Raw genomic sequence first — 24,742 nt, 5'->3', positions numbered from 1 at the left:
TAATTCACAGGAGGCACCTCGCATTTGTGGACACGGTCGGGTTAATCCGACCCGCAACACGTGATTCTGAGGTGGCCATACGTCCACCAAGCTTTCAATTAACCACGCTCTGAGAGCTCCAGAACGCCACAAATTCACTCAAGGAGACCACTTTTCTTATTCTCCATCTGGGAATACACAATATTCCAGATTGATGAACGAGAATCCTCTTCTATTACACGAATACCGCCAACTACTGTCGCCTTCCGAAGGTTCTTTGTTCTAGAATTATTATATGTCGAACCTCATCCTTCACCTCTCGCCACGATCAACCTGCAAGGTGAACCCAGCAGCTTTTCTGGTGAAATTCTGGTGAATAGTACCCCAGAGATCCTATTCACAGTGTGCCTACGAGACCGGCCTACCAATATCATACCACCCAAGGCGGAGTTTGATCATCATCAATGAGCCGCATCCAAACCGAAAGCCTATTTACGCCTCTCAAGATAGCATAAGCATCTAAAACAAGGGTATACACAACTTTGCGGGCTGCCGTATTACGATACATTCTGATACAGATAAACCCGGCTGCCCCAGGCCCGGTGCGTTCGAAATGGTCGTCGACGAAATGGAGATCTCCTACGACGGACACGATGGCGATGATGATATCGACATTAACATAGACATCGAGCCCGGAAATCACGACGAGGACTTCATCATTGAAGACGCCAGATCAGAAGCAGGCACCAACGATGATGTGATGCTCGATGAAGATAATGCATCGTATAACATGGAAGATGCTGATTATGTGCCCGAAGAAGAGCTCCAGGATGTCATTGACACCGAGACTATTGACGTTTCCGAACTGGAAATGCTGAGGCCCCACGACACTGAAGAACATACCTTTCCTTCTAACACTGTCCCGAGCCCTCTCCAGAGTGAGGACCGTTATACAAACGGTAAGCCTGCGGATGATACGACAAGTGTCGCGCAGGCTGTCCAAGCTGAAGAACTCCAACCCGAAGAAGTTTCTAAAATAATTGAAGAAGTTGCAGCACAGCCGACACCGTCTCCTACCATTCATAAGGAATCACCACCCCTATCAAATGAGAAACCACAAGAAGTGGAGAATATAAACCCACCAAGCCCACCCCAAGCCCCGAAAGAAAAAGAGCAAGAACAGCAACAGCAACAAGAACAAGAACAAGAACAAGAACAAGAACAAGAACAAGAACAAGAACAAGAACAAGAACAAGAACAAGAACAAGAACAAGAACAAGAACAAGAACAAGAACAAGAACAAGAACAAGAACATGGCGAAGCATCCAATGTTAATAATGAACAGAAGGTGAATGTTGAACAAGATTTGATATCTGAGGAGCGTAATATCACTGTGGGCTATCAAGGATCTGAATACGCGCTGGTGGCATCGTCTGAGTCCGATGATCCAGATTCCTACTTCTTAAAAGATTCATCTGTGCTGAAGGAGCCACTGTCTGCCCTTTTTGCTGTCCTGCGAGACATCCTCCATGACGAAATCCCTGCTGGTGATGAACTAGTGTTCACAATCGATGATTTGGGATTGGAAACCTGTGAAGTAAGTAATCCGTCCGAATATTTTGCGGACTTACACTAACCATTCCTAGACTTCTACTGCTAATACCGAAATATCCTTTTCTCAAATCGCGGATCTTCACACCACCCTTGTTCGCAACGATGGCGCAGACATTTTGCCATCGCTCTTCGTGACTCTAGCAACCAGATCCGAGTTTGGTCGATTTTTTGCAAACCTAGCTGAGGATGCGCGGCAAGGTAAAGGACTGCAGGAGGTGGCTAAGTCTTGGAACGAGGATAATGGCCTGGAACTTTGGGGAGAGTCAGAGGCTTATGATATTAATGGCATTGACGCTGACGAACAAGTGGAAAATGTTGAATTGGGAGAAGATTGGACCGAAGTTGGTTCTGTCCAAGATATCTCTCCAGGATCCCCTGCTGCGGAGGCACCGACAGAAGAAAAGCCTATGACCTCAGAAGCAGTTGAACCTGATACGACCCAAGTTCCTGTTGTGGCAGAAGAAAATGAGCCAAGTGAGCAAACGAACGAGAAGCATGATGCGGAATTGACTAAACCCGAACCAAATGGCAACCATGAAGAAGAGGAAGAAGGTGGTGACCTGATTGACTACGATGACGAAGATTACGCGCTGGGCGGGAATGGAGTCGAAACTGCCCCAAAGCAGGAGCAGACCGACTATGAACAACCTGGTATGCCCGAATTTATTTCTACCTTTACTTCCAGAATTTCTAATGTTCACCTTCTAACTGTGACTAGCCCCTGTAGCGGAACATCAAGCTACCGACGAAATCCCCGATAAGAGCCGGCGTTCGAGCTCGCAAACAATTGACGGAACAAATGAGACTGATGCTACTGCACAGCCGAGTATAGATGCCCCTGGAGATGTGAATGGGGCTGCAGATTCCGCAAATGATGTTGCCTCTACTAATGGGAATATTCGCCAAGAAGCCGAAGTGGGCGAAGATTTTGAAGCCGCTGGCAATGAACATGAACATCAAGCTGAAGTAAATGAAAATTTTGAAGCTGGTGCCGATGAACATGAGCATCAAGCCGAAGTAGGCGAGGGATTTGAAGTTGGCACCGATGAGCACGAGCATCAAGGTGGAGTGGATGAAAGCTTTGAAGCTGGCGCTGATGAACATGAGCACCAAGACAATGGAGAATACGAGGGAGAAGTCCCATATGAAGACGAGGTGGATGCATCTTACTACGTTGAAAACGAAGATGGCCACGTCCAAGAGACGAATGGCGAGACAGAACATGGCGAAGAATTTGGCCATATTAACATTGATACCGAGGCGACAGCTTCTGACACCCAGAATAATAAAAACGCGGAAAATGACGGAGGTGAAATAAGTTACGAAGACGATGATGTTGATGGGTCGTTGTCTGCTCTCGTTGAGAACGACGAGACAGATGATAAACCTGCGGTAACAGACTGCAAGGAGAACCACAAAGAGGAGACGGATGAGATCGATTATGAAGATGACAACGAGGTCAGCCAGTTTGCAGGATCAGGACCCACGACACCTGCGAAATCACTGGTGCCAGGGAAGAGGTCACATGAGGAGGATGGGGAGGCGAATGGCATTGACGGTCAAGGTAGGATTTACAGTCCACTCCGAATAGAACAACCTGCTAACCACAGAACAGAAGCAAAGCGTCCCCGATCATGATCGGAGAAGCTTGTTTATACGTCAATGATGTGCTTATGCATGACTATCAACGTCCTCATCCTCACTTGTTTGCCTTGGGAACTGGTTACTACATCTCCCCGAAGAGGAACTCGAGAACTCTCGAAGTGCATGCCAGTAACCAACTTCACCATTTTTGATCTGCTGCACTAGCACAGAACATCGACATATCAGGCCGGGTTATGGATGGAAAATGCGAGTTAATTCGCATAGGTATGTTACTCATCACACTGACACTGCACCCCTTTATCCCCTGCTTTCCATTAATCATCCAATACCCCCTCTTCGTTTGTATCAAAATCTTGTAATATCTATGAGGCCTCCACTTTTCGCCACTGCGGAAAGCTCTAAGCAAGTGCGAGAGCATTTTTTGGCCCATTCCGCGTTTTCTTGCTTCTTCATTTGCATTGCACGGCTTCAAAAACAGTTCTCGGATGGGCGGATGGAGTGCACGAACTTCCTCTCGGAAATAAGATCCATCAGGAGAGAGAGAGGGAGATCCACTTCCATATGTATCGTATTGGCGGGCCGTGGTGGAGTGGATCGCATGCGTCCTCGAGCGCTGGGGAGGAATTTGCCCTATCAGTATTGAAATGTGGGCACGATGGAGGCTGTGTTTGGAGTACAAAGTTTAGCTTCAAGTGAATTGCGATTCATACCACAATTACGGAATGTTAATCTCCATGCACTGAAGGCCAGGCCATGGAGCCCAAATGTTCAATTGCTGCCGGAGACTGAATGCTATATAGCAGTGATATCTACTGTAAATAACCGTTGTAGTAGCATACGTTATATACTGATCCACGAACTTATTTATATAGATCTTCGTACGTACTGTACTGTAAATCAAACTGACGCTAATCGTACGAGTATAAATGAGAGGGGATTGTGCAGGGGCCATGTTTCAACTCGCTTAAGCGGGATGTTCCTGGTGTGCCTGTGAGAACGGCAAGAAGCCAGAATTCTTGTCTGGACTGACCCCTCATACATAACTTCGACTATCAACTAGACTATCAACTACTTTGCCACGAGCAATACCGGCACGGGACTAGCTTTGACGCCCAGCGATAATTCCAGCCATCGCGGACCCGAAATCTGTTAATACCATCCCTGACGCGCAAGCTCCCGAGGCCCCTGCTCCGCGAGAAGGCCTCGACTGAATCGCACAGGGACAACAAACCCTCCGCATGGAGAGTCGCATACCGAATACCATCTTCGATACGCTCTCGCGAGGCTTACCTTAACGTCAAGCTGTCTGCAGACGGTCCTGCTCGAACACTGGGCTCTATTGCTCCGTCCCCCGGCAACCGTTGAAGCATCTTCCTAGGACTCGAGCGCAAGCTCAAAGACGTTACACATACTTCCCACGTGTCGCCGTAGCGACCTGCCTCCAAAATGATAGAGGACAAGTACGTCAATTGGATTCTGGGCACCGGTGTCTTGCGCTGGCGCGTTGTGGGGGAATTCGAGGCTGATTGTCATGGTGTAGATATATCGGATTGGCTTTGGCCGTCGCGTCCACATTGATGATAGGTGAGCGATGCGTATACATCATGATGGCAACGTAGCTAATCGGGATTTCTTAGGCACGAGTTTTGTTATTACGAAGATGGTACGCCACGCTCCCGGCGACCTTGTTACCGAGGCAAATCCATATTATGCTCCAAATACTGACTATCTAGGGTTTGATGCACGCAGAAGAGCATCTGGGGTTTGAAGGAGAAGGGTTCACATACCTCAAGAGTCCAATATGGTGGGCTGGTATAATTACAAGTATGGGCTCTGCTCCGTTGAGTTTTTCCATTTCTGACGTCGTGTCCAGTGATTCTTGGGGAGATCGCCAATTTTGCAGCATACGCATTCGCGCCAGCCATTCTAGTCACTCCATTAGGCGCATTGAGCGTGTTAATTGGCGCCGTTCTCGGGTCATACTTTCTTAAGGAAGAGCTTGGAACATTGGGGAAATTGGGTTGTGCGATTTGTCTCATTGGATCAGTTATCATTGTGCTTCACGCGCCTCCGGATGCTGATATTGAGACCGTCGACGAGATTCTGCACTATGCGATTCAGCCAGGTGGGTCTCTTTGCAGTCCCTCGTCGCTTCATTCTTAACTCTTGCACAGGATTCTTGCTTTACTGCCTGATTGTCGGCGTCTTCACCGCTGTCATGATCTACAAGGTTGCGCCAAGATATGGGCGAAAGAACCCGCTCGTGTTTATCTCCATTTGCTCTACCGTCGGATCCATTTCGGTGATGTCGGTGAAGGCATTCGGCATTGCATTGAAGTTGACTTTTGCGGGCAAAAATCAATTTTCGCACCCATCGACATACGTCTTCATGATTGTCACTGCAGTATGCATTCTGACACAGATGAATTACTTCAATAAGGCTCTAAGCCAATTCCCAACTTCCATGTAAGACCAGAACCCAATGCCCCTATCCGACCACATTCTCACACGGTTTATAGTGTCAACCCAGTGTACTATGTTACATTCACCACGGCCACACTTTGTGCCTCGTTCATCCTATTTGGCGGCTTCAACACGACTAATGCGGTCAACACGATCTCTCTTCTCTGCGGCTTCCTTACCATCTTCACTGGTGTATACTTGCTGAATCTCTCAAGAGATGACCCCAATGGACACAGGATGTTGGGTGGACAAGGAACCGATGGCATCGCAACAGACATGATCTCCAGCATTCAGACCAGGAGAAGCATGCAAGCGCGAAGGAGCGTCGGTGACCCTGCCAGACACAGCACCGGCGGCGGCTACGGTCGAAGTGACCGAGACGGGCTCATTCGCTCGTATGATGACGAGGAGAACGTGGGCTTGAACGACTTGACCGAGGAGAGCGAGAATGATGCCCCCCTGCGACTTAATGGAAAATCCAGGTCGAAGGCCAATGGCAATTTCATCAAGCCGAATGATGTATCTCAAAATAGCTCACGCTCGTCGAGGGGCGGTTCGCGGTCGCCAATGCGATCACCGATGCGCTCGCCGAGGCTGTAAGGGAGGGAATTTATGACACACGTGTCCGGATTCATATTGTATATGGCCTTTGGGTGGTGGAATCTGGAGCGGCCTTGGTTACCGGGGATAGGGAATGTATTGGTAGTAGGGAGGATAAGCCTCCACGTGAGTATTTCCGTATATATATCGAGACGATGCATGAGGCTATGGCGTTAGGGGGTGCTACTGTTACTACACAGCTCGAATTTTGGGTTAAATGTAATTATACATCAGTTATCTGGCATAAGCGTACAATGATGATCAAATTTCTAAAAATCTAAGCCCTGTGACAGCACTGCATATAAGAGGCAAGACGAAAGGTTCTAGTCTGTGGGAACTTCACATTTTCATTGGCACATCATAATCTTTTGTTTGTGAACCCGTTCAATTATTGTAACGGTACAAGCCTCCGGCAGGATATACCGTAAAGCTCGAATGCAAATGACCCACACGCCCGTCGATAGCAGAACCAATGACCTATTGCTCCTCAGTGGCAGCAGTCTCACCCTCACCCTGCTCGGTAGCACGCTGAGCCTCAGCGGCGGCCTGAGCAGCCTGGGCCTTTGCACCGTAATCCTGGGACATTGGCTGGACAACTGGGTCCTCGTTCTTTGGCTCGATAATGGTGACGGAGTCGGGGAGGGACTTGGTTGGTCCAGCCTTTCCTTCAGGGTCAGATCCACGCATGATCTTGACCTTGATACCGAGGACACCCTGGCGGAGGAGAACGTGGCGGGTAGCGGAGTCGATGAAGTCCTTGGCTGGCTGACCGGAGTGGATCATGAATCCGTCGGTGAACTTCATGGACTTGGCACGAGCGGCGCGCAGCTTACCGGAAACGACAACCTCGCAACCCTTGGCGCCAGACTCCATGATGAAGCGGAGGACACCATAGCAGGCACGACGGACGGCGAGACCGTTGAGGAGCTTGTAGCGGAGGGACTCGCACTGGGCGACGGCAGAGAGACCACGGTTCTGGACCTTGGCGGCGTAGAGGGAGACGGAGTTCTCTGGGAACTTGAAGCGCTTCTGGATCAGGGATGTGAGTTCGCGGATGCGACGTCCCTGCTCGCCGAGGACTTCTTGGGTGTGAGTTGCGCGGATGATGATGTCGGTGACGGTGGGGGTGACGCGGACTTCGACACCGGAGTATCCCTCCTCAGCAAGCTCGCGTTGGAAGAACTCGTTCAGCTCAGCGTAGAAGACACCATCGGCGATGAACTTCCTCCTCTTGGAGCTGTAGAAGAAATCTGTTAGCGATCATGATTCCATTGCGCACTTTCGACTTTTTATAATATTTTGTTCTCCAACCGGGTGACGGGGAATGCATACATAGCGGCACCTGGAACACCGGAAGCCATGATTGTGGTTTGTGAGGGTGAATTGAACCTGTGCGTGAGGTTCAAAACTTGCTGGTCGTCGATGGTCGTGGGGTGGAAATGAGTCGGCGCGGCGATAGGAGCACCTCGTTCAAAGTTTCCGATTGACCAGTTGGGACATTTAGGGCTACGCAGCCCCTGTAACCCTTATTCTCTGCCGAGAATTCGCCGTTGGCGATAAGCGATAAGCCTCATGGTTGCCAAAAAACACGCTAAGATGAAATACACTAGCGCGGGCGAGCCTTGTAACCTCGCCGGATACAAGGACGATGGCGGGCAGGAGCAATGGTCGCTGACTGAGGGGCATATCAAAATACAGCAACCCAACTCAGGCTCTTCCTGTTCTCCCTCCTGCACACTATTCTTTCGTTGGGCCTCAATGTCGAGGACTCTGTATCAATACTTTTCATTACTTTCGCTCTGTTAATACAAGCTTGCCAAGCAAGTATTATGTCCTCTTGATTCCAAGGTGACGACAATCCTTCGGGCCCTGCGCGACAGTTCTCAGATCCGGCCCCTCTCCTCTGATCAACAATAGCAATCATTACCATCATGGAGAAAATTAAAATTCCCAAGGTTAGCACTATGTTGGAGCCGTAATATGACTGTAAGACTAAATTCGGACTACAGGTTGAGGGGGTTCAGGCGCTCAGCAACGGCGGGCAGCAATTCAAAGGCACACTTCATTTGACGAACCACCACCTCATATACTCTTGCAAACGGATAAATCTGAAAGAAGGGGACCCTTTGGCGCAAAAGACGAGCGAGTTTTGGATTACATATCATATTATTTCACGCTGCACCTTCCGTCCAACCGCTCCCGGTTCCGCCATTCCCTCCAACATTCGCATACGGGGCCGAGACTTTAGTTCTATTACTTTCAACTTTTATGATCCCGTCCAGGCCAAGGACGTGTTTGAAAGCATCAAAGGACTTACTTGTCGACTAAAACGGATCAACAAACTCTATGCCTATCGTTACAAGGGCAACCCGAAAGAAGACCCGATCAAGGGGTGGGAGATATATGATGCGAGGGCGGAGTGGAAGAGACAAGGGATCAGCGAGAAGGGCATTGATCAGGGTTGGAGGATCTCGACCATAAATTCAGACTATGTGTTTTCACCGACATACCCGGCTTTACTTGTGGTGCCTACCAGCATATCAGACAATGTTCTCAACTACGCTGCGAAATTCCGGTCAAAATCACGCATACCAGCTTTAACATACCTACACCCAGTCAATAACTGCTCCATTACACGGAGCGCACAACCAGGCGTTGGTATTCGCTCAGCCAGAAGCGTTCAAGATGAGAAGCTTGTGGGCGCCTGTTTTTCAGCCTCTGATAACCTTTCAACTGGTTCGACACCGGAGAAACGGTCTAGCCCAACTGCGAGCCAACTCGACATTGTTGAAATAAGTAATGAAGATGCCAACATGGCTGAGACAGATATAGAGAAGTTGGAAGACATAATGATTGCTACCGCGGACGACGACGGAGATCAGCCGCGTATCTACGGCGCGCAGCGCCGCAACCTCATTGTTGACGCACGCCCAACAGTGAATGCTTTAGCCCAGCATGCCGCAGGGTTTGGCTCTGAAAATATGGACAATTATAAGTTTGCGACGAAGGCGTATCTTGGAATTGACAACATCCACGTTATGCGGAATTCGTTACGGAAGGTTGTGGAAGCTCTTAAAGATGGCGACCTGACACCGTTACCGCCGAATCGCGAGCTCCTTGCCAAGAGTAACTGGCTCAAGCACATTGCCAACATATTGGACGGCTCTTCACTCATTGCTAGACAGGTTGGCATCCATCACTCGCATGTCTTGATCCACTGTTCCGATGGATGGGATAGAACCAGCCAACTTAGCGCCTTGTCACAAATAATGCTGGATCCATACTATCGCACTTTAGATGGTTTTATAGTATTGATAGAGAAGGACTGGCTGGCGTTTGGGCATATGTTTCAACATAGAAATGGATATCTCAGCTCTGACAAGTGGTTTACGACCGAATACGACGGTCTTGCAGGCTCTTCTGTCCAACCAGGATTGAATGATGCGCCACGGAATGAGACAATTGAGAATGCCCTGGCGAAAACCAAGAGATTTTTCACGAAGAGAACCCCCACCGATGAGGTTGATTCGGATGGTGAGCCAATATATGAAGAGACGTCTGGTTTGTTCCGTGCGCCCGCGAAAGGTACCCCTGAGGAAGAGGAGGCAACTAAAGAGAACGAAACGAGTCCTGTATTTCATCAGTTTCTTGATGCAGTGTACCAACTTTTAAGGCAACACCCGAAGCGTTTTGAGTTCAACCGACACTTCCTGAGGCGCCTCCTCTACCATACATACTCTTGCCAGTACGGTACATTTCTGCACAACAATGAAAAGGCCCGCCTGGACTCGCAGGTCTCTAAACTGACCAGAAGTGTATGGGACTACATTCTAGCGGACCGTGCCAAATTTTTAAATCCTGATTGGGACGGCGGCGTGCTGAACGACAATGTTAGGGGTAAAGAGCGTTTATTATTTCCTCGTCTTGAGGAGGTGAAATGGTGGTTCGAGCTTTTTGGCAAAACAGACGAAGAGATGAATGGGCCAAGCATTCCCCCTGTAGGGCAGTTTCACCAGAAATCTGCATCCCGAGACGCCAGTACGGGGGTCTTGACCGAGGTTGAGACGGCGAATTCAGACGTGGTTAGTGGCGATCTGAAACCGGACACTGCCGTTAATGCGAGTCCGAGGCAACTCAATAGCGGCAACGCAGTTGGACTTTCTGGCCTTCGAAGCACGATATCAAACCTAAGCATTGGGGGTATAGCGCAATCACAGGGGGGATCAGGAACGAGAACCCCAGCTTCACGGAAACCGGAGGAATCGGAGGTTGAGATGCAATGAAATAACGGTATTAATGATTGGGCACATATGAAAACTGGGTTAGATGTAGATAGCCTGGACAGCGACTATGGAGTTACGCAGCGGATTGGGTTTTAAAAACGCGTTGTAAGACGAACATATCAGTTAGTTAAAGCGTTGATCATGCACATTATCAAAACTTCCGGTCTTAGCTTGCTATGAGTGATACTACATGCATGCGATGCTTTTGGAGCTTGAGAGCTCTGATCCATATATATCCGTGTGCACATTATTTTTCGTTTTGATCATAAGAACACCTCCAAGTTGATCTCTAGCGTGCTAACCGGGTATCTATAAAATAGTTAGTGGCAAATTGGGACTGAAAGACGCCTGTAGAACTTACCTCAGCTCGAACTTCTCAAGCACGGTAGGATGCAGGATTCCGAACTCTCCAACCCTCACCTCCTTTCCATCTATCCGGAGCCAGATTGCAGCCGCGTGGCCAGCGAAGAAAGTCTCCTCGTTGATCTCCTCGATCCAGTATCCGTTCTGCTTCGTCGGGTTCTCGGAAACCTTGTAGTCCAAGCTCTTGCTCGTCACATCTGCTGCAATTAGAAAATCCTGCTTCAGCATCAACAAGACGCGGTCGAGAAGACCGTGTACCATCTCGAAGCCGCTAGTCTTTCCGTACCACGCAGCAGCAAAGTGACGCTCGTTGCGGGCCTTGCGCTCGAGCGTCTCATCCTTGAAAGCCACATCCGAGACCTCGAAGACCTTGATTGGGAGACTGTGCTTCTTGTTCTCGCGGATGGTCTTCAGGAGACCGGGGAGGAGCGAGGTGCGCACAATTTGGTACTCTGCGGTCTTGGGGTTAGCGAGCGTGATGGCCGTGTTGTTGTCCTTGCGGTTGAGCCAGCTGAAGTTCTCGTCGCGAGCGCACAGGATCAGCGGCATGACTTCGGTCCATCCGGCCATGGCGGACTCAAGGCGGACAATATCGCCGAGCTTGTTGATGGGCAGGGGCTTGGCGATGGTGGCGGACTTGTTGGGGTTGCTCCTCGGGAGCCTGTTGAAGCCGTAGGCGACGGCAACATCTTCCATGATATCGCATTGGTGCAGGACGTCAGCACGGGTTTGCGGGATGGAGACGTCGAGGATGTTCTTGTCGGTCGAGGAAGGGGTGGCCTTGTAGCACATCTTGGTGAGGAGCTCACAGAGGCGTTCAGGGGTTTCTGAGAGACCACAGCAGTTGTTGATATAGTCGACCTCTGCTTCAAAGCGGCGGTAGGTAAGATCCGGGGTGATCCTGGTCTCGCCATTGTGCTCTGAAATAACCTTGACTGGCTCAATTGTGAAAGGCTCCGCACAGTACTGTGAGAACATCGAGACCACGATGTTGTTTACAATCTCGACCTTGGTCTTGTCTGTCGCTGTGCACTCGATGAAGACATTCCTCGATTTAAGTGTGATTTTAGAGTGCTCTCCGTTGATGATGGGGGGTAACGAGCAGACAGTCCTCTTCGAGTCGTAGACAACAGGGTATTCTGGCTTGTCGCGGATGATGTGGAGGAACTTGCCAAGGTGCTTGTCAGTTTCATAGAACTGTATAATCTCCTCGCCGTTCAACTTCTTGGTCTGGTTCAGAGGGATGAAGCTGATATCCTTTGGTGGCAGCGCCTCGTATGTGAAAGGTCCCTGGAGAGTATCGAGGTCGTGAGTTCCGATGGATGCCAGCGTCCTGTTGCGGGCCAAGTTGGCATGCAGCTTATCTTGGAGTGCAATGAAAGAGTCGTAGCTTGCTTGTGTGAAGGTGACATTCCGCAAGATGGCTGCTGAGACGTACGGGCGGACTTCTGCAGTCTCCTTCGACACTGTGAGGGTTTGTAACTCTCCGCTCGCCGGTGTCACCAGCTTGTAGTTTGGCAATGGGAATTTCCCGAGGAAGATCTGAAGCATGAGGGCAATGCCCTCGAAACACAGCATATCATAGCGGTTTGCGGGGATCTCGATTTTAAGTTGTGGTGCCTCCTCCTTGCCGTTAACGATCGGCCGTGGGCTATTCGAGGTATCCTCGTCAAGTTCGATTCCGAACTCGAAGCATAACTCTTCGAATTCATCGGTGGTGTATCTATGGGAGTAGTTAGTAAAGTTTTTCTTGGATTATCCCACAAGGACCCCCCCTCACTCTCGGCCAAGAGCCTTGAACAACTCCGCTTTGTCAACGCTGATGGTAGGCATTTTTGCAGAAAGTGATCAGCCTATATGTTCGAATGTAAAGCGGCAAGATCGAATTTATATCCAGGAGCGCACAGAATTGTTGGCGCACCTGTGGTTATCTCCGGCACGTTCTGGCTCTTTTTATCATGCGCTGAGTCAATGTCGAACTCTGAACGTCGTCAAAATTAAGCGGTCCGTGCACACCAACTTCCACCTTTAATTCGCATGCTAAGACATAATAAGGTACACTGGATATTTGACTTCAATATACAGCCCAAGCATACCAACGAGAAACGACAACCCTGTGCATAGTCGAATATAACATCTCAACAATTGGGCGAAGCTGTACAGGTTCGTGTGATCCCTCTGGCCGCCCTGCACCAGCTTTGTGTGTAGGGCTCACTGGCCTGATATGGGGGCGGCTACAACCCCAACCCACCGTCATCATTACATTCCAAGACCCCGCCTCTATCTACACCGAACCTCATGACCATATGACAATAGCTTGCATATAAGCTGACGCGTGTAGACTCTTCCTTTACACCATATAACCACGAAGAGAACAACATTGTCTGCTATCACCCCACTTTCAGAGAGCAGCCGCCTCCGACACGCGATCAGGACCGAGCCTCTCACCACCGTACTCGAAGCCAAAGCGGATTTAATAGCTGCCTCGAGCTCAACTACCGGTGTCTTCAACTTGGCACATTAGATCCTCAATAGCTTCTCAGCATGGCCGAAGGCATAGATAAGACGGAGGAGCTCTACCCAATAGCTGTGCTCATTGACGAGTTGAAGGTATGTTGATACAACATCCTTTTAGAAGCCAGTAGAGCGACAAGCTGGGCAAATGGTTAACATATGCATATAGCACGACGACGTTTTGCTTCGATTGAATGCAATCCATAGACTATCGACAATCGCTCTCGCGCTTGGCCCAGAACGCACAAGAGATGAGCTGATCCCCTTCTTAGATGGTATGTGCAGTATACGGTATGATAATGCCAGAACACGTGCTGATTCTAGGTTGCAGAGTCCGTAGAAGATGAGGACGAGGTTCTTACGGCGTTGAGCGCAGAGCTTGGGAACTTCGTGGAGTACGTTGGGGGTCCAGAGTGGGGTCATGTTCTACTTTCACCTCTCGAGAATCTTGCTGCGATCGAAGAACCGCTTGTCCGTGACAAGGTAAGCAATCCTTTGCGACACATTACAACTGTGGCTAAAACATGCGCGTAGGCAGTGGAGTCGTTGAATAAGATTTGCGAGGAGTTGTCACCAAACCAGGTCGAGGAGTACTTCATTCCACTTACGATCCGACTTTCCAAGGCCGACTGGTTCACATCAAAAATCTCCGCCACCGGCCTCTATAATGTTCCATACAAGAAGGCATCGCCTCCGATGCAGGAGCAACTGCGCCAGCAGTTTGGACTTCTTGTCCACGACGAGACGCCGATGGTGAGAAGACAGTCATCAAACAACCTGTCAAAGTTTGTCAAGGAGATGCCTGCAACGATTGTTGTCGAAGAAATGATACCCCTTTTCCAGCACCTCGCGAATGACGACCAGGACAGTGTTAGGTTATTGACGGTAGAGATTTTAATCGCAATTGCGGAAGTGGTGCCAAAAGAGCAGCAGTCGAGCCACGGAGTTCTCTTGACTTCTTTGAGGAGCCTCATCGAAGATAAGAGCTGGAGGGTGCGATATATGGTTGCGGATAGATTCGAGAAGGTATGGCGTAGTTAACAAATGTAACCTTGGCGGTTTACTAACCTCACACAGATCGCGAAAGCAGTAGATGATGAGGTTGTTACAAGGGACCTTGTTCCAGCATTTGTTAAATTGCTGAAGGACAGCGAGGCGGAGGTTAGAACTGCTATTGCAGGACAAATCCCCGGATTTTGTCTTCTGTTAGACAGGGCCACCCTGCTTAACGATATTATGGCTACGATCGAGGACTTGGTCTCCGACAGCTCTCAGCACGTCCGTGCTGCCCTTGGCACGCAGATCAGCGGCCTTGCTCCGATACTTGGCAAGCAAGAGACCATCGACCACCTTCTCCCCATGTTCCTCCAAATGCTCAAGGACGAATTCCCCGACGTCCGCCTCCACATCATCTCCAAGCTCGAACTCGTCAACCAGGTTATTGGCATCGACCTCCTCTCGCAATCCCTCCTCCCAGCTATTGTCCAGCTCGCGGAGGATAAGCAATGGCGCGTCAGATTAGCCATCATTGAGTATATCCCACTCCTTGCTAGCCAGCTGGGCGTGAAATTCTTCGATGAGCAACTCTCCTCGCTGTGCATGGCCTGGTTGGGTGACACCGTCTTCTCTATCCGTGAAGCCGCCACGCACAACCTCAAGAAGCTCACCGAGGTGTTTGGCGTCGAATGGGCAAATGAGGCTATCATTCCTAAGGTTATGGCGATGGGCGCACACCCCAACTACCTTTACCGCATGACGACTTGCTTTGCTATCTCTGTAGGTTTCACATCATGTACCTAACACTGCACCGAGCTAACCTTTACAAACAGACCCTGACATCCGTTGTTAGCTTGGACGTCATCTCCGAATCCATCCTCCCCATGATGGACAAGCTCGTCGAAGACGAGATTCCCAACATCCGTTTCAACGTCGCAAAGTCCTACGGCCAACTGATCGACGTCCTCAAGCGTCTCCCCAACGAAGGCACCATCTACTCCATCGAGAAGTCCGGCCTGTCCCCCACCCCGTCCCCCAAGGGCCTCGAGACCATCCAAGAGCGCATCCTCCCCAACCTCGAGAAGCTGCAGAAGGACGACGACATCGACGTCCGCTACTTCGCCACGACGGCCGCGAGCGCCGTGTCCTCAGACGAGATGCAGATTACGCAATAGATGAGGGAAGGCGTGGGGGTGGACATAAATCCGGGGAAAGCTGCTTGCGCAGAGCGTCTTTTTATCGAGAGAGCGGTTTGCTGTAGGGAGAGAGGGGGGAACTCAAATAATGACAATTCGTGACGTGATGTTTCTTCTAGAATGCTTGCATGACAAATGATGTGGACGGCATCTCTTTGAGGGAGACAGACAGTTTGATGTTTCCTAGTTGATGATGCTGCGTTCGCTGTTGTTTTTAGACAGGCAGCAATACCAGAACCGTTCTTTTTGCTTGCGGCGCGATTGCACGCCTCCCCCCTCCCGCCTCCTTATTCTTGTATGATAGAACGAACTGTAATGAGAGATGCCATAAAAATGTGCCACCCCTACTAGTGCCACGTGAAATGACGCTTGTGTGTGTGTGACATGTCCCCCCCAAACCGAGCTATACGAAAGCAGTTAGACTACCCCCTCTTCACCGCCTGCCGTATTAGTAGTTTCTGCCTATCGATTTTCCCCCTCCATCTGATTAACCCACCACCCAAAGCTCCAAACCCCATCTACGACCTCACCCCCCCCCAGCACAGCTTCCAAAGATGGCAGACCAGACGCCCGCTACCCCCGCTCTACTCGAGGCCTCTGAGCTGGGAACGAAGGAATAGTACGTCCCGTCCCCTCCACCCCCCTCCTTCTCCCCCGCCCCTCCTCGCACCCCACCCCTCCTTTCCAAATAATCCCCCAACTAACCACCCCCCCAGCTGGGACGCACTCTACACCCGCGAATCCACTAACCACGCCGCCGACCCTACCGACGAAGGCACAATCTGGTTCGACGACTCCTCCGCCGAAGACAAGCTGGTCACCCTCCTCCGCTCCTCGTCCCTAACGGGTTTTGACCCCGCGACAGCCAGTTTTTTGGATTTGGGGACGGGGAATGGGCATCTTTTGTTTAGATTGAGGGATGAGGGGGTGAGGGGGGAGGATAGTGATGAGGAAGAAGAGGAGGGGGAGGGGGAGGGGGAGGGGGGGAAGTTGTTCAAGGGCCGCATCATGGGCACGGATTACAGCGCTACCTCCATCTCCTTCGCGCGCGCGGTGGCAGCGGAGCGGGGCCTAGTCGACAGCGCAGTAGAGTTCGTAGAATGGGACATCCTCGCCTCTCCATCAGATGCGGTGCTCTCCGGCCCCAACGCAGATGGCTGGGATGTGGTACTCGACAAAGGGACGTTCGACGCTGTGAGCTTGATGGGGGATCCGGAGGCGGGGAAGCGGTATGTAGAGCGTGTGAGGGAAGTAGTGAGGAAGGGGGGGTGGGCGGTGATGACGAGTTGTAATTGGACGGAGGGGGAGGTGAGGGGGTGGTTTGAGGGGGGAGGGTTGGAATGGGGGGGACGGGTGGAGTATAGGAGGTTTAGGTTTGGGGGGGGGAGGGGCAGAGTATTTGTACGTGTTATTTTAGGAGGGTGTGAGTGTGAGGGGAGAAGAGAGGAGGGATAAGGGCGTGAAGGGGAAAAAGGGGGGAAGGGGGAGGGGGAAAGGGGAGAGGAACGCGATCATAACCTCGTATAAACTATCTCCTCTCGTCTTATATTTGCGTATCTCCACCCTCCATATATTACACCAAATACCACTCCCCCCTTTTCATATAACCCCCCCCCATTGTCCCATCTACGTATAGACAGCCAGCAGCAACCCCTTAAAACAACCGTCACACACACACAAAAAAAGACAGGCTAAAAAAGCTAAGAAATCGTCCACACAGGCGGGTTATACAACCACTGCCTCCCCCTAACCTCCACGCCCATAAAGCCCGCAAACCGGATACAATTCGCGCCCTCCTTGATCTCCGGCTCTGCTGCTGCTGCCGCCGCCGCAGCAGCAGCAGCAGCAGCAGCGGCGCCAGGAGCTAGTTTCTTCAACGCCTTTGCGTCCTTCTTCCCCTTCCCCTCTTTCCCCCCTTCCTCCTCCTTAGCTTCTTTGCCCCCCTCCCCATCCTCAGCCTTGAAATCCACCTCCAGCGGCGGGAGCGCGGGTTCGAGCTTCATATACGGCGCTACCAGGTCCCCAGGGAGGGGGTAGCAGATGGCGATATCCCTACTCTCGCACGGCAAATGACTCGCGATCCCAACAGCAAGTTCGATGATACTCGTAGCGTTCCCCTGGAACCCGTGGTCCGCCGCATCACGGAGGTGATTCATCAAATGCGCCGTCAGATTCGAAACAGCCATCTGTATGAAATCTGCCTTCGCCTGCGCCGCATGCGGAGAATTCAGCCGGTACGCGAGCCCCTCCATAGTCGTCAATCGCCACTGCGTGATCTTCGCCGTCAGCGCATCAGCCTCATCCTGGTTCGGTGGCGGGGCCGCGAAGAACCGGACATTCTGCTCCACCCGCTTCAATTCCGCGGAAAACCCCAGGTCGAGGGCGGGGTGGAAGCACTTTCCGAAGATCTCGTCGTTGAGCCAGCGCGCGATGGTGGCGCGGCCGACGGCGGTCATTTCCTTGGTCCCGGTCTGTAGGGCGGAGGGGTTGACGAAGGGGACGAGCCAGTGGGGGAGGGCTTTCCAGTCTTTGCGGATGGAGAAGGCGACTTCTTTGATGGCGCCGTCGAGGCGCTGGAAGCGCGTGATGTACTCGCTGTCGTCGAGGGAGGTTTTGGATTGCGAGAGGCGTTGGTTGGCGAGGGTGTTTTGGAGTTGCTCGACTTGGGCTTGCTTGTCGAAGTAGAGGCCTTTGACTTTCTTGTACTTGGTGACTATGTCACGTTTGTTAGATAGGGATGTGATAGGGGTGGTAGTGGGGGGGAGTTACACAGCCTATCCATCTCGGTCGGCTCGCGGGTCTCCTGCAACGGCGGCGTGCTGCGCCCGTCGGGCCCGTACTCCCCGCGTAGCTGCGAGTTGCGGTAGTTAGTCGGCGGCTGCTGTTGCTGCTGCTGTTGCTGGGGGTTTGGGATAGGCGGTAGCGGGCTCTGCGCGGTAGTTGGGGTCTGATTTGGCGGCGGGAACTGGCCTCCTTGTGTGTAGCCCAGGGGCGGCGCGCGGTTGTCACCCTGCTGCTGCAAGCTCTTGTCGGTGGACTTGCGGCTCTGCGAGCCTTGCGCGGCTGGGGGCGCCATGATGTTAGACGAGGACTGGTGCGTTAGTCGCGGTGGGTCCTGGTTGGCTGAGGCGGTGCGAGAGGGGTACTGCTGCTGAGCGGTATAGCCCTGGGAGCTCTGGACGGAGGGCGGGCGCTGCTCCTCGTTTGGGTCTAATGGGGAGTCGTGGGAGAGCTGCGAGATGACCTCCGGGTTGCGGTACTGCTGGTTGGAGACGAAGCTGCCGAGGCTCTGCTGCTGCGCGTGCTGCTGCTGGTATTGCCCGGGCTGCTGCAGTGCCTGGTTGCTGTAGTCTATCGAGGGGTCTTCGACAATAGGGGCGCTGTGCTGCTGCGCTAGCTGATACTGTTGCGGGCTGTATTGCTGCGGGCTGTGGACTTGTTGTTCCTGGAACTGGTGGTACTGCTGGGGCGCGACTTGGCCTTGACCGTCTGCGACTACACGAACTGTGAGTCCGAGGCGTGGATCATACGCTGAGGCCTGGTGCTTGGCCTCCTTGTCCCGGACCAGGTAGGGGTCTAGACCGTCGTCTTGCTGCTGCTCTTGCGGCGATGGTAAGTTGTTTGAGCTGTGGTTCGACTGCTGCCACCCGTTCTGCTGCTGTAGTCTCTCAACCGAATTATTCTGCTGCTGCTGCGGCGTTTGGGGCAGCGAATCGCTATTCTTCCTAGAGATCTTGCGGCCGACAGCAGGACCCTTGAGCGTCGCAGCGGGCGGGGCTTGCTGCTGTTGGCGACTGCTACTACTACTACTCGACTCGCGATGCGACTTTGACGAGAACTGGCCAAAGAAGTTGCGAGACTTCGACTTCTTGTGCGGTTCCGGGACCAGGACAGGGGCGGCTGGTCCAGCGGTAGACGATTTCTTTAATTCGCCCGGCGCGGGGCCCTTTGCGTTTGCAGCTGTGTCGCTAGGGGCAGCAAAGGACGCAGGGTCTCCGCTGTTTTGTGGGGAAACTTGCTGCTGCTGCTGCTGCGCCGACGGGCTGGTGATATGCAGGTAAGATGTCGAGAAGCGGTGGGAGCGGGATCGGGTTGGCGCGGCGCTCGGGTGGGCTGTCAGTTCATGATACGCGTTGCCGCCGCTTTGCTGATCCGCTGGGGGCGCTTGGTAGGAGGCCACGTCGTCGGCTGAGTTGGGGTATGGCTGTTGTTGTTGTTGTTGAATTTGTTGTGGTTGAGGCTGAGCGACTACGCCCGGGTCATAACCTTTGTTCTCGGGCGCTGATGCGAGGGGGGTGGGAGGTTGCTGCGGGATGTGCTGCTGCTGCTGCTGCTGCTGCTGTTGGAGCTGTTGGAGCTGCTGTTGCTGGAGAAGTTGCTGCTGCTGTAGATGAGCTTGCTGCTGCTGTTGTTGCTGCTGCAGCTGGTCAGCTTGCGATAGTTGTGGTGGGAGTTGCAGCTGTTGTTGTTGCGGTAGTACCTGAGGGAGAGGAGCCAGCTGCTGCGAACGATTACTGTGCCGAGTGAATCCCAGGGGCATCTGGTACTAGCACAATCGTGGCGCGCGGCACACGATGCTCAAAGGGGTATAATTGCAAATGTGAAGTACCCACCAGCGTTAGGTGCAATTTCAATCAAGAGGATAGGTTTGTTTCGGCGGTGGAATGTCTCCTCTGGGTCTGCGCCTTAGTGTGATGGGGAGTTGGGATGGGGGGTGGATGGGATGGGCGGGATGGGTAAGTAAGGCTGTGTGTACAAATCCAATTTGGACTTCCGCGCTTCCACTCTCACCCGTCTAGTGGTCTATTGTGGTGTTCCTTACTCTAAAGACTCCCTTGACGCGGCAAGAGACGGGGAATAAAAATAACGCGGCTGTTAATTTGTTGAGTTCTAATCTACTGAGTATCCGGAAGTGGGTAATTGGCTTGTTTCTATCTGAGAGACATGGAAGACAGCTGGAGCAGCGATGGATGTCATATCGAGGCGCAATTCATATATTGGCCTACCGAGATGCGCAGGTGTCTATATATAACCACTACGTAAATAGCAGGTCTTGGTGTTGACGCGGCGGACGTCGGTCGGGTGCTTGCCGTGCTGACAGTAGAGCAATTTAGATTTGCTGTAACGCTGCTCCATTTTGTAGCAGCCCCATAAAACTAGCCGTAGTAGGAAATATAAACCCTAGTAGGCTTAGCATCATAATTGCCTAATTAGGATAGTGGCTGCTATAGTGTAGCAGCTACTTACTATCCATATAAGTAGTTAGTTAAATTGAATTAGATTAACTGTAAAACTGTGTTCTAACATACAAAGATGAAGTTGGTGATAATTCCATCAATCATATATAATAATTACAGTTAGTATGAATCCCCCTTATTTAATGTTCTAGTTAATATTCTAGATCTACTAAATATACCCTATTCCTTCATCTAGCTTTCCAAGTAGCCTTAGATAGCATCAGCTACAGACATCTAACCTAGAAAGCACACTACTAGTAGTCCCTATTCCCCTCACCTTCTCTAATTTCCTATCTGAATTCAACAAAACTAAGCTCTTCTCTAAGTTTAGTCCTTAGAATTATGAAGAATTAGTATATAATAATGAGGAAGGGGCTAGAGAAAATGAAGACATAAGGAAAAGGAAGGTAGGAAAGGGGCTTACTAAGATAGAGAAACGACTAGTATTATAGATCTGCTTTAATGAAGCAGATCTATATGGCTATATCATAGACTATGCATTTTAGAGACTTATAACTCATGAGTTTTAGCAATCGTTGAGTAGTATTGCTCTTGTTGTTGGTGTGACAAGCCAAAATATGTATAGTGACTTGTGTAATGGTGGGTGCACCAGATGTGAGAATCTAGCCACCCAAGGAAGGGATGAATTTACTAAGACAACACACTGTCTTAGGAAACAGAGCCAAAGGGTTGTAGCTTAGACTATTCCACAACGCAGCAATCAGGTGTGTGATGTAGTGAAGTGGTTCAGACAAGTTGCAACAAATGTTGAGTCTGGGAACTCAGGGGTAAGTCAGAGGTTAACACCTCACTGACTTTTCAGAAACAAGGAGTAACAAGATGAATGCTTGGAAGCTTGGAAAAGACGTGGAAGTATGTGATAGTCGATTTACTGTATTGTCTGCTTGCCCTTTCTTAAGGAAAGGGCAATCCTATTTATGCTAAATGTTACGATATCAAGTGCGCCTTGCAGCTCGAGTGGGGGTTCAGGGGTGTGGGGAGCTTTCCGGGGTTGGAGCGAAGTTTTCAGTTGTGGAGTGAATTCTCAGAACTGGTATCGCTAAAGAGAATTCACTCCACAACAACATAGCTGTATATAGATCGAGCCACTGCTCGAGTGCTCCTCTTCTCTTTCCTTTCTTCTCTAGATTGAGTTTAATTCATAATACCCAACTGGCGCCCTATGCCTTGGTGAACCGCGACACATCTGGTGGATAGTTCTTCCAAGCTGCCTTGTAGAAAAGCTTCTTTCGAATAACTTTTGAGTCGAGGATTTCGTCCACTTCCCACTCCTCTTCGCCATTGACAATGACTGGAGGCTCTGGCTCCTGTTGCTGCCCTTCGATTGCATCATTCGAGTCAAGTCTTAATAGATTGGCATGAAATACTGGATGAATCTTCATGCTGTTTGGAAGTTTGAGCCGATATGCAACTTGCCCAATCCGCTCTAGAATTTCAAAAGGTCCCACTTGCTTGTGGTCTAGCTTCTTTGATGGCCTCTGTGTCTTTATATTTCGAGTTGAAAGCCATACTCTGTCTCCCACTTGATAGCGTGGTGCAGGTTTCCTTTTCTTGTTCGCGAAATGTTCCATTTTTGCTTGCGAGAGCGTGATTTCATCCTGCAGAAACTCCCAAACCTTTGCCATGGTCTGAGCTATGTTCTTGTGCTCTTGTTTGGCTTTGTGATATGCTTGCTGCTCTGTATCGAAGCTCATTCTTGGTTCATAGCCCTTGTTCGCAAAAAATGCACTTGTCTTGGTTGCATCTGATGGCAAACTGTTGGCAGCAACTCCGCCATGCACAAGTATGAAACCCAATTGTCTTGAAGATAGTTCACATGAGCTCACAAGTAGCGTTCGAGCTCTGCATTGAATCGCTCAGTCTGTCCATCTGTTTCTGGGTGGAAGGCAGTTGAAAGTTTAGCTGAAATTTTCCAAATTTTGCAGAGCAAACTCCAGACTTCTGCAATGAACTGAGGACCTCTGTCTGATATTATCGAGTTTGGTAGACCATGGTGCTTCCATACATGTCGAAGTAAGAGCTGTGCTGTAGCTTCTGCAGTAGTCCCTTCTTGCCCAGCGAAACACGGAATGAAATGTCTTTCTTTCGTCAACCTGCATGCAACAACCAAGATAGCATTGTTCCCTTCACAGAGTGGTAATCCTGTCATGAAATCCATTGATATATCGAATTATTGTTTTGTCCATGTTTGGCCAGTAATAGTGCTGTTTCATGACTCGCAGCATCTTTCCAGCTCCTGGATGTCCCATAGAAGGTTGTTCATGAACTTCTCTCAACAAGTCCACCTGAATGGTTTCTGGCACCCAAACTCGATTTTGATATTCTAGCATGCCGTTTTTGAGTTCGCAATAAGCCAATGCAACCTCTTTGCTTGTTCGATCACCATTCTCAAGCTTCTGTAGTGTAGCCTTGCAGAATTTGTCTTCCAGTTGAGACTTTTGGATTTTCTCAAGAATTGTCATTTCTCTGATATGAGTTTCCACTGGAGCTAGCTGAGCTGTTTGGCCTTGTTCTTTGAGTTTCTGAATGTCTGGATGTAGCCTCGAAGGTGGTAGCAACACCTGAAGCTGTTGCTTTTGTCGATCATCCTCATCATTGCCTTCTGGTCTGTCACCAGGCCTTCGAGTCAAAGCATCTGCTTTTCCATTTTGCTTCCCAGGCCTATAGATGATCTGGAAGTTGTATCGAGAGAGGAATTCAGCCCATCGAGCTTGTCTTCTTGCCATTTTTGAAAAAACATCCAAAAATTCATGAAATTCCTTCGGAAGGATCAGTCGAGAGTCAATTTCTTCAGTTTTGGTCTTGTTCTTGTGCTCGATTATGTCCTTCATTGATATAGCAAAGACTTGAGCTCCTCTTTGCTTCATGAGCATTCGAAATGGTGCTGCGCCAATCATTGCTATGGTGCAAGGTTTTGGTTTTTCCACTTTCGGAGCAGGTTCTGGAGGAGGCATTTCTTTGGCTTTCTTCTTTGGCCTTTGTCTTTCGCTTTTAGATATAGGCTCTGTTTCGAGGGCTCGACCTGGTATAGAATGGTTGCAATAATCTCCAGTGAAGAGGACTTGATCATTGATCATATCGAGAACAACTCCATGTTGCTTCATCCAAGCTGTCCCGAGAATGATGGAATGTTTTCCCAGCGAAGTGATAAATAATGGACATAGGCTTTCCACATGCTCTCCCACTTGTAGTCGAGGATATATAGCATGTGTGATAGCAGGGGCAGCCTCTCTATTGAATCCTTCAACTTGTTTTGGCTTCACAAGTTCGACTGGGGCTATCCCTTCGATTTCACATATTCTTTCTGCATCAGCAGCATTAATGAAGTTTCCACCTGTGGCACCAGTATCGATCAATGACAATAGCTTTGTATTTTCCTATTCTACAAGTAGCTAAGAAAGGGGTGTCCGGATCAAAACTGGATCTCGAGGAAGAAGCTGCAATTCTGGCTGCACTGCCTCTAGTGATGACTTGTCTAGAGGCTATTCGTTTTCCGAATCGATGATAGACTCAGCTGTAGATACCTCATTCACTTGAGCTTTGAGCTTCTGGGGACAGTCTCGAGCTCGATGTCCATTTTGTCGGCATATGAAGCATTTCCCAAGTTTCATAATCTTTTCTTTTGCTGGATCTTGATGCGGTGGTCGATACAGCTTCTGCGTCTTGTTTTGCATGTTGGAATCCATTGTAGGTTGAGGGATTGAAGTTCGAAGTGCCTGGCCCTGATTTTGAGTTTGGCCCATGTTGTTCGAAAATGACTTTGGCTTCCTTTTGTCTTCTTGTTCCTTGATCTGCTGAATGTTCTGGTCGATGAGCATGCATTTCTTTGCAAACTCGTGAAGTGTAGTAGCTCCAACTTCAGCCACTAAGG

The 24,742-nt window shown here is 50.3% G+C and overlaps 8 protein-coding genes across 8 annotated transcripts; 5 read left to right on the top strand and 3 right to left on the bottom strand.

Annotated features, from left to right (window-relative positions):
• The first annotated feature begins 121 nt into the window (after positions 1–121).
• On the top strand, positions 122–4,072 carry VC83_05432 (uncharacterized protein). The gene is made up of 4 exons (XM_024469054.1): positions 122–1,576; positions 1,626–2,244; positions 2,312–3,157; positions 3,209–4,072. The coding sequence occupies exons 1-4, from the start codon at positions 593–595 to the stop codon at positions 3,229–3,231; spliced, it is 2,472 nt and encodes an 823-aa protein (XP_024323441.1). The 5' UTR covers positions 122–592; the 3' UTR covers positions 3,232–4,072.
• On the top strand, positions 4,058–6,541 carry VC83_05431 (uncharacterized protein). The gene is made up of 7 exons (XM_024469053.1): positions 4,058–4,658; positions 4,739–4,782; positions 4,836–4,861; positions 4,932–5,022; positions 5,072–5,323; positions 5,373–5,664; positions 5,718–6,541. Exons 1-7 carry the CDS (start codon positions 4,645–4,647, stop codon positions 6,259–6,261), a joined length of 1,263 nt encoding a protein of 420 aa, XP_024323442.1. The 5' UTR covers positions 4,058–4,644; the 3' UTR covers positions 6,262–6,541.
• RPS3 (40S ribosomal protein S3) lies at positions 6,542–7,800 on the bottom strand. Its single transcript, XM_024469052.1, has 2 exons — positions 7,594–7,800; positions 6,542–7,498 (listed from the first exon to the last, which is right to left on the bottom strand). Exons 1-2 carry the CDS (start codon positions 7,620–7,622, stop codon positions 6,739–6,741), a joined length of 789 nt encoding a protein of 262 aa, XP_024323443.1. The 5' UTR covers positions 7,623–7,800; the 3' UTR covers positions 6,542–6,738.
• A 392-nt stretch (positions 7,801–8,192) lies between these two features.
• VC83_05429 (uncharacterized protein) lies at positions 8,193–10,544 on the top strand (the record flags this gene model as incomplete). Its single annotated transcript, XM_024469051.1, has 2 exons — positions 8,193–8,216; positions 8,271–10,544. 2 exons carry the CDS (start codon positions 8,193–8,195, stop codon positions 10,542–10,544), a joined length of 2,298 nt encoding a protein of 765 aa, XP_024323278.1.
• A 263-nt stretch (positions 10,545–10,807) lies between these two features.
• Positions 10,808–12,740, bottom strand: FRS1 (phenylalanine--tRNA ligase subunit beta; the record flags this gene model as incomplete). Its single annotated transcript, XM_024469050.1, has 3 exons — positions 10,808–10,853; positions 10,906–12,630; positions 12,688–12,740. 3 exons carry the CDS (start codon positions 12,738–12,740, stop codon positions 10,808–10,810), a joined length of 1,824 nt encoding a protein of 607 aa, XP_024323277.1.
• Positions 12,741–12,886: 146 nt separating this feature from the next.
• Positions 12,887–16,072, top strand: VC83_05427 (uncharacterized protein). Its single transcript, XM_024469049.1, has 7 exons — positions 12,887–13,070; positions 13,249–13,517; positions 13,591–13,696; positions 13,753–13,904; positions 13,956–14,447; positions 14,499–15,197; positions 15,251–16,072. Exons 2-7 carry the CDS (start codon positions 13,452–13,454, stop codon positions 15,590–15,592), a joined length of 1,857 nt encoding a protein of 618 aa, XP_024323341.1. The 5' UTR covers positions 12,887–13,070; positions 13,249–13,451; the 3' UTR covers positions 15,593–16,072.
• Positions 16,073–16,113: 41 nt separating this feature from the next.
• On the top strand, positions 16,114–16,925 carry VC83_05426 (uncharacterized protein; the record flags this gene model as incomplete). Its single annotated transcript, XM_024469048.1, has 3 exons — positions 16,114–16,232; positions 16,330–16,842; positions 16,922–16,925. The coding sequence occupies exons 1-3, from the start codon at positions 16,168–16,170 to the stop codon at positions 16,923–16,925; spliced, it is 582 nt and encodes a 193-aa protein (XP_024323340.1). The 5' UTR covers positions 16,114–16,167.
• A 72-nt stretch (positions 16,926–16,997) lies between these two features.
• Positions 16,998–20,409, bottom strand: VC83_05425 (uncharacterized protein). Its single transcript, XM_024469047.1, has 3 exons — positions 20,094–20,409; positions 18,383–20,030; positions 16,998–18,326 (listed from the first exon to the last, which is right to left on the bottom strand). Exons 1-3 carry the CDS (start codon positions 20,151–20,153, stop codon positions 17,314–17,316), a joined length of 2,721 nt encoding a protein of 906 aa, XP_024323339.1. The 5' UTR covers positions 20,154–20,409; the 3' UTR covers positions 16,998–17,313.
• Positions 20,410–24,742: the final 4,333 nt, after the last annotated feature.

The sequence above is a fragment of the Pseudogymnoascus destructans genome (assembly GCF_001641265.1).
Source record: "Pseudogymnoascus destructans isolate 20631-21 unplaced genomic scaffold scaffold_13, whole genome shotgun sequence".
Lineage (NCBI taxonomy): Eukaryota > Fungi > Ascomycota > Leotiomycetes > Thelebolales > Thelebolaceae > Pseudogymnoascus > Pseudogymnoascus destructans.
Note: the sequence above shows the minus strand (reverse complement) of the source record. Positions and strands in the feature narration are given on the sequence as shown.

Bases quoted from the DNA above. Each gene is read 5' to 3' on its own strand.
- VC83_05432 (XM_024469054.1), top strand. From the start codon at position 593: ATGGTCGTCGACGAAATGGAGATCTCCTACGACGGACACGATGGCGAT. The intron at 1,577-1,625 runs GTAAGTAATCCG...AACCATTCCTAG, and splicing joins TGGGATTGGAAACCTGTGAA to ACTTCTACTGCTAATACCGA. The intron at 2,245-2,311 runs GTATGCCCGAAT...AACTGTGACTAG, and splicing joins GACCGACTATGAACAACCTG to CCCCTGTAGCGGAACATCAA.
- VC83_05431 (XM_024469053.1), top strand. The intron at 4,862-4,931 runs GTACGCCACGCT...CTGACTATCTAG, and splicing joins GTTTTGTTATTACGAAGATG to GGTTTGATGCACGCAGAAGA. The intron at 5,665-5,717 runs GTAAGACCAGAA...CACGGTTTATAG, and splicing joins AGCCAATTCCCAACTTCCAT to TGTCAACCCAGTGTACTATG.
- RPS3 (XM_024469052.1), bottom strand. From the start codon at position 7,622: ATGGCTTCCGGTGTTCCAGGTGCCGCTAT. The intron at 7,499-7,593 runs GTATGCATTCCC...TTTCTTCTACAG, and splicing joins GGTGTTCCAGGTGCCGCTAT to CTCCAAGAGGAGGAAGTTCA.
- VC83_05427 (XM_024469049.1), top strand. From the start codon at position 13,452: ATGGCCGAAGGCATAGATAAGACGGAGGAGCTCTACCCAATAGCTGTG. The intron at 13,518-13,590 runs GTATGTTGATAC...ATATGCATATAG, and splicing joins TGCTCATTGACGAGTTGAAG to CACGACGACGTTTTGCTTCG. The intron at 14,448-14,498 runs GTATGGCGTAGT...AACCTCACACAG, and splicing joins TTGCGGATAGATTCGAGAAG to ATCGCGAAAGCAGTAGATGA.
- VC83_05425 (XM_024469047.1), bottom strand. From the start codon at position 20,153: ATGCCCCTGGGATTCACTCGGCACAGTAATCGTTCGCAGCAGCTGGCT. The intron at 20,031-20,093 runs GTACTACCGCAA...GACCAGCTGCAG, and splicing joins AGCTGGCTCCTCTCCCTCAG to CAGCAACAACAGCAGCAGCA. The intron at 18,327-18,382 runs GTAACTCCCCCC...AACGTGACATAG, and splicing joins GACCGAGATGGATAGGCTGT to TCACCAAGTACAAGAAAGTC.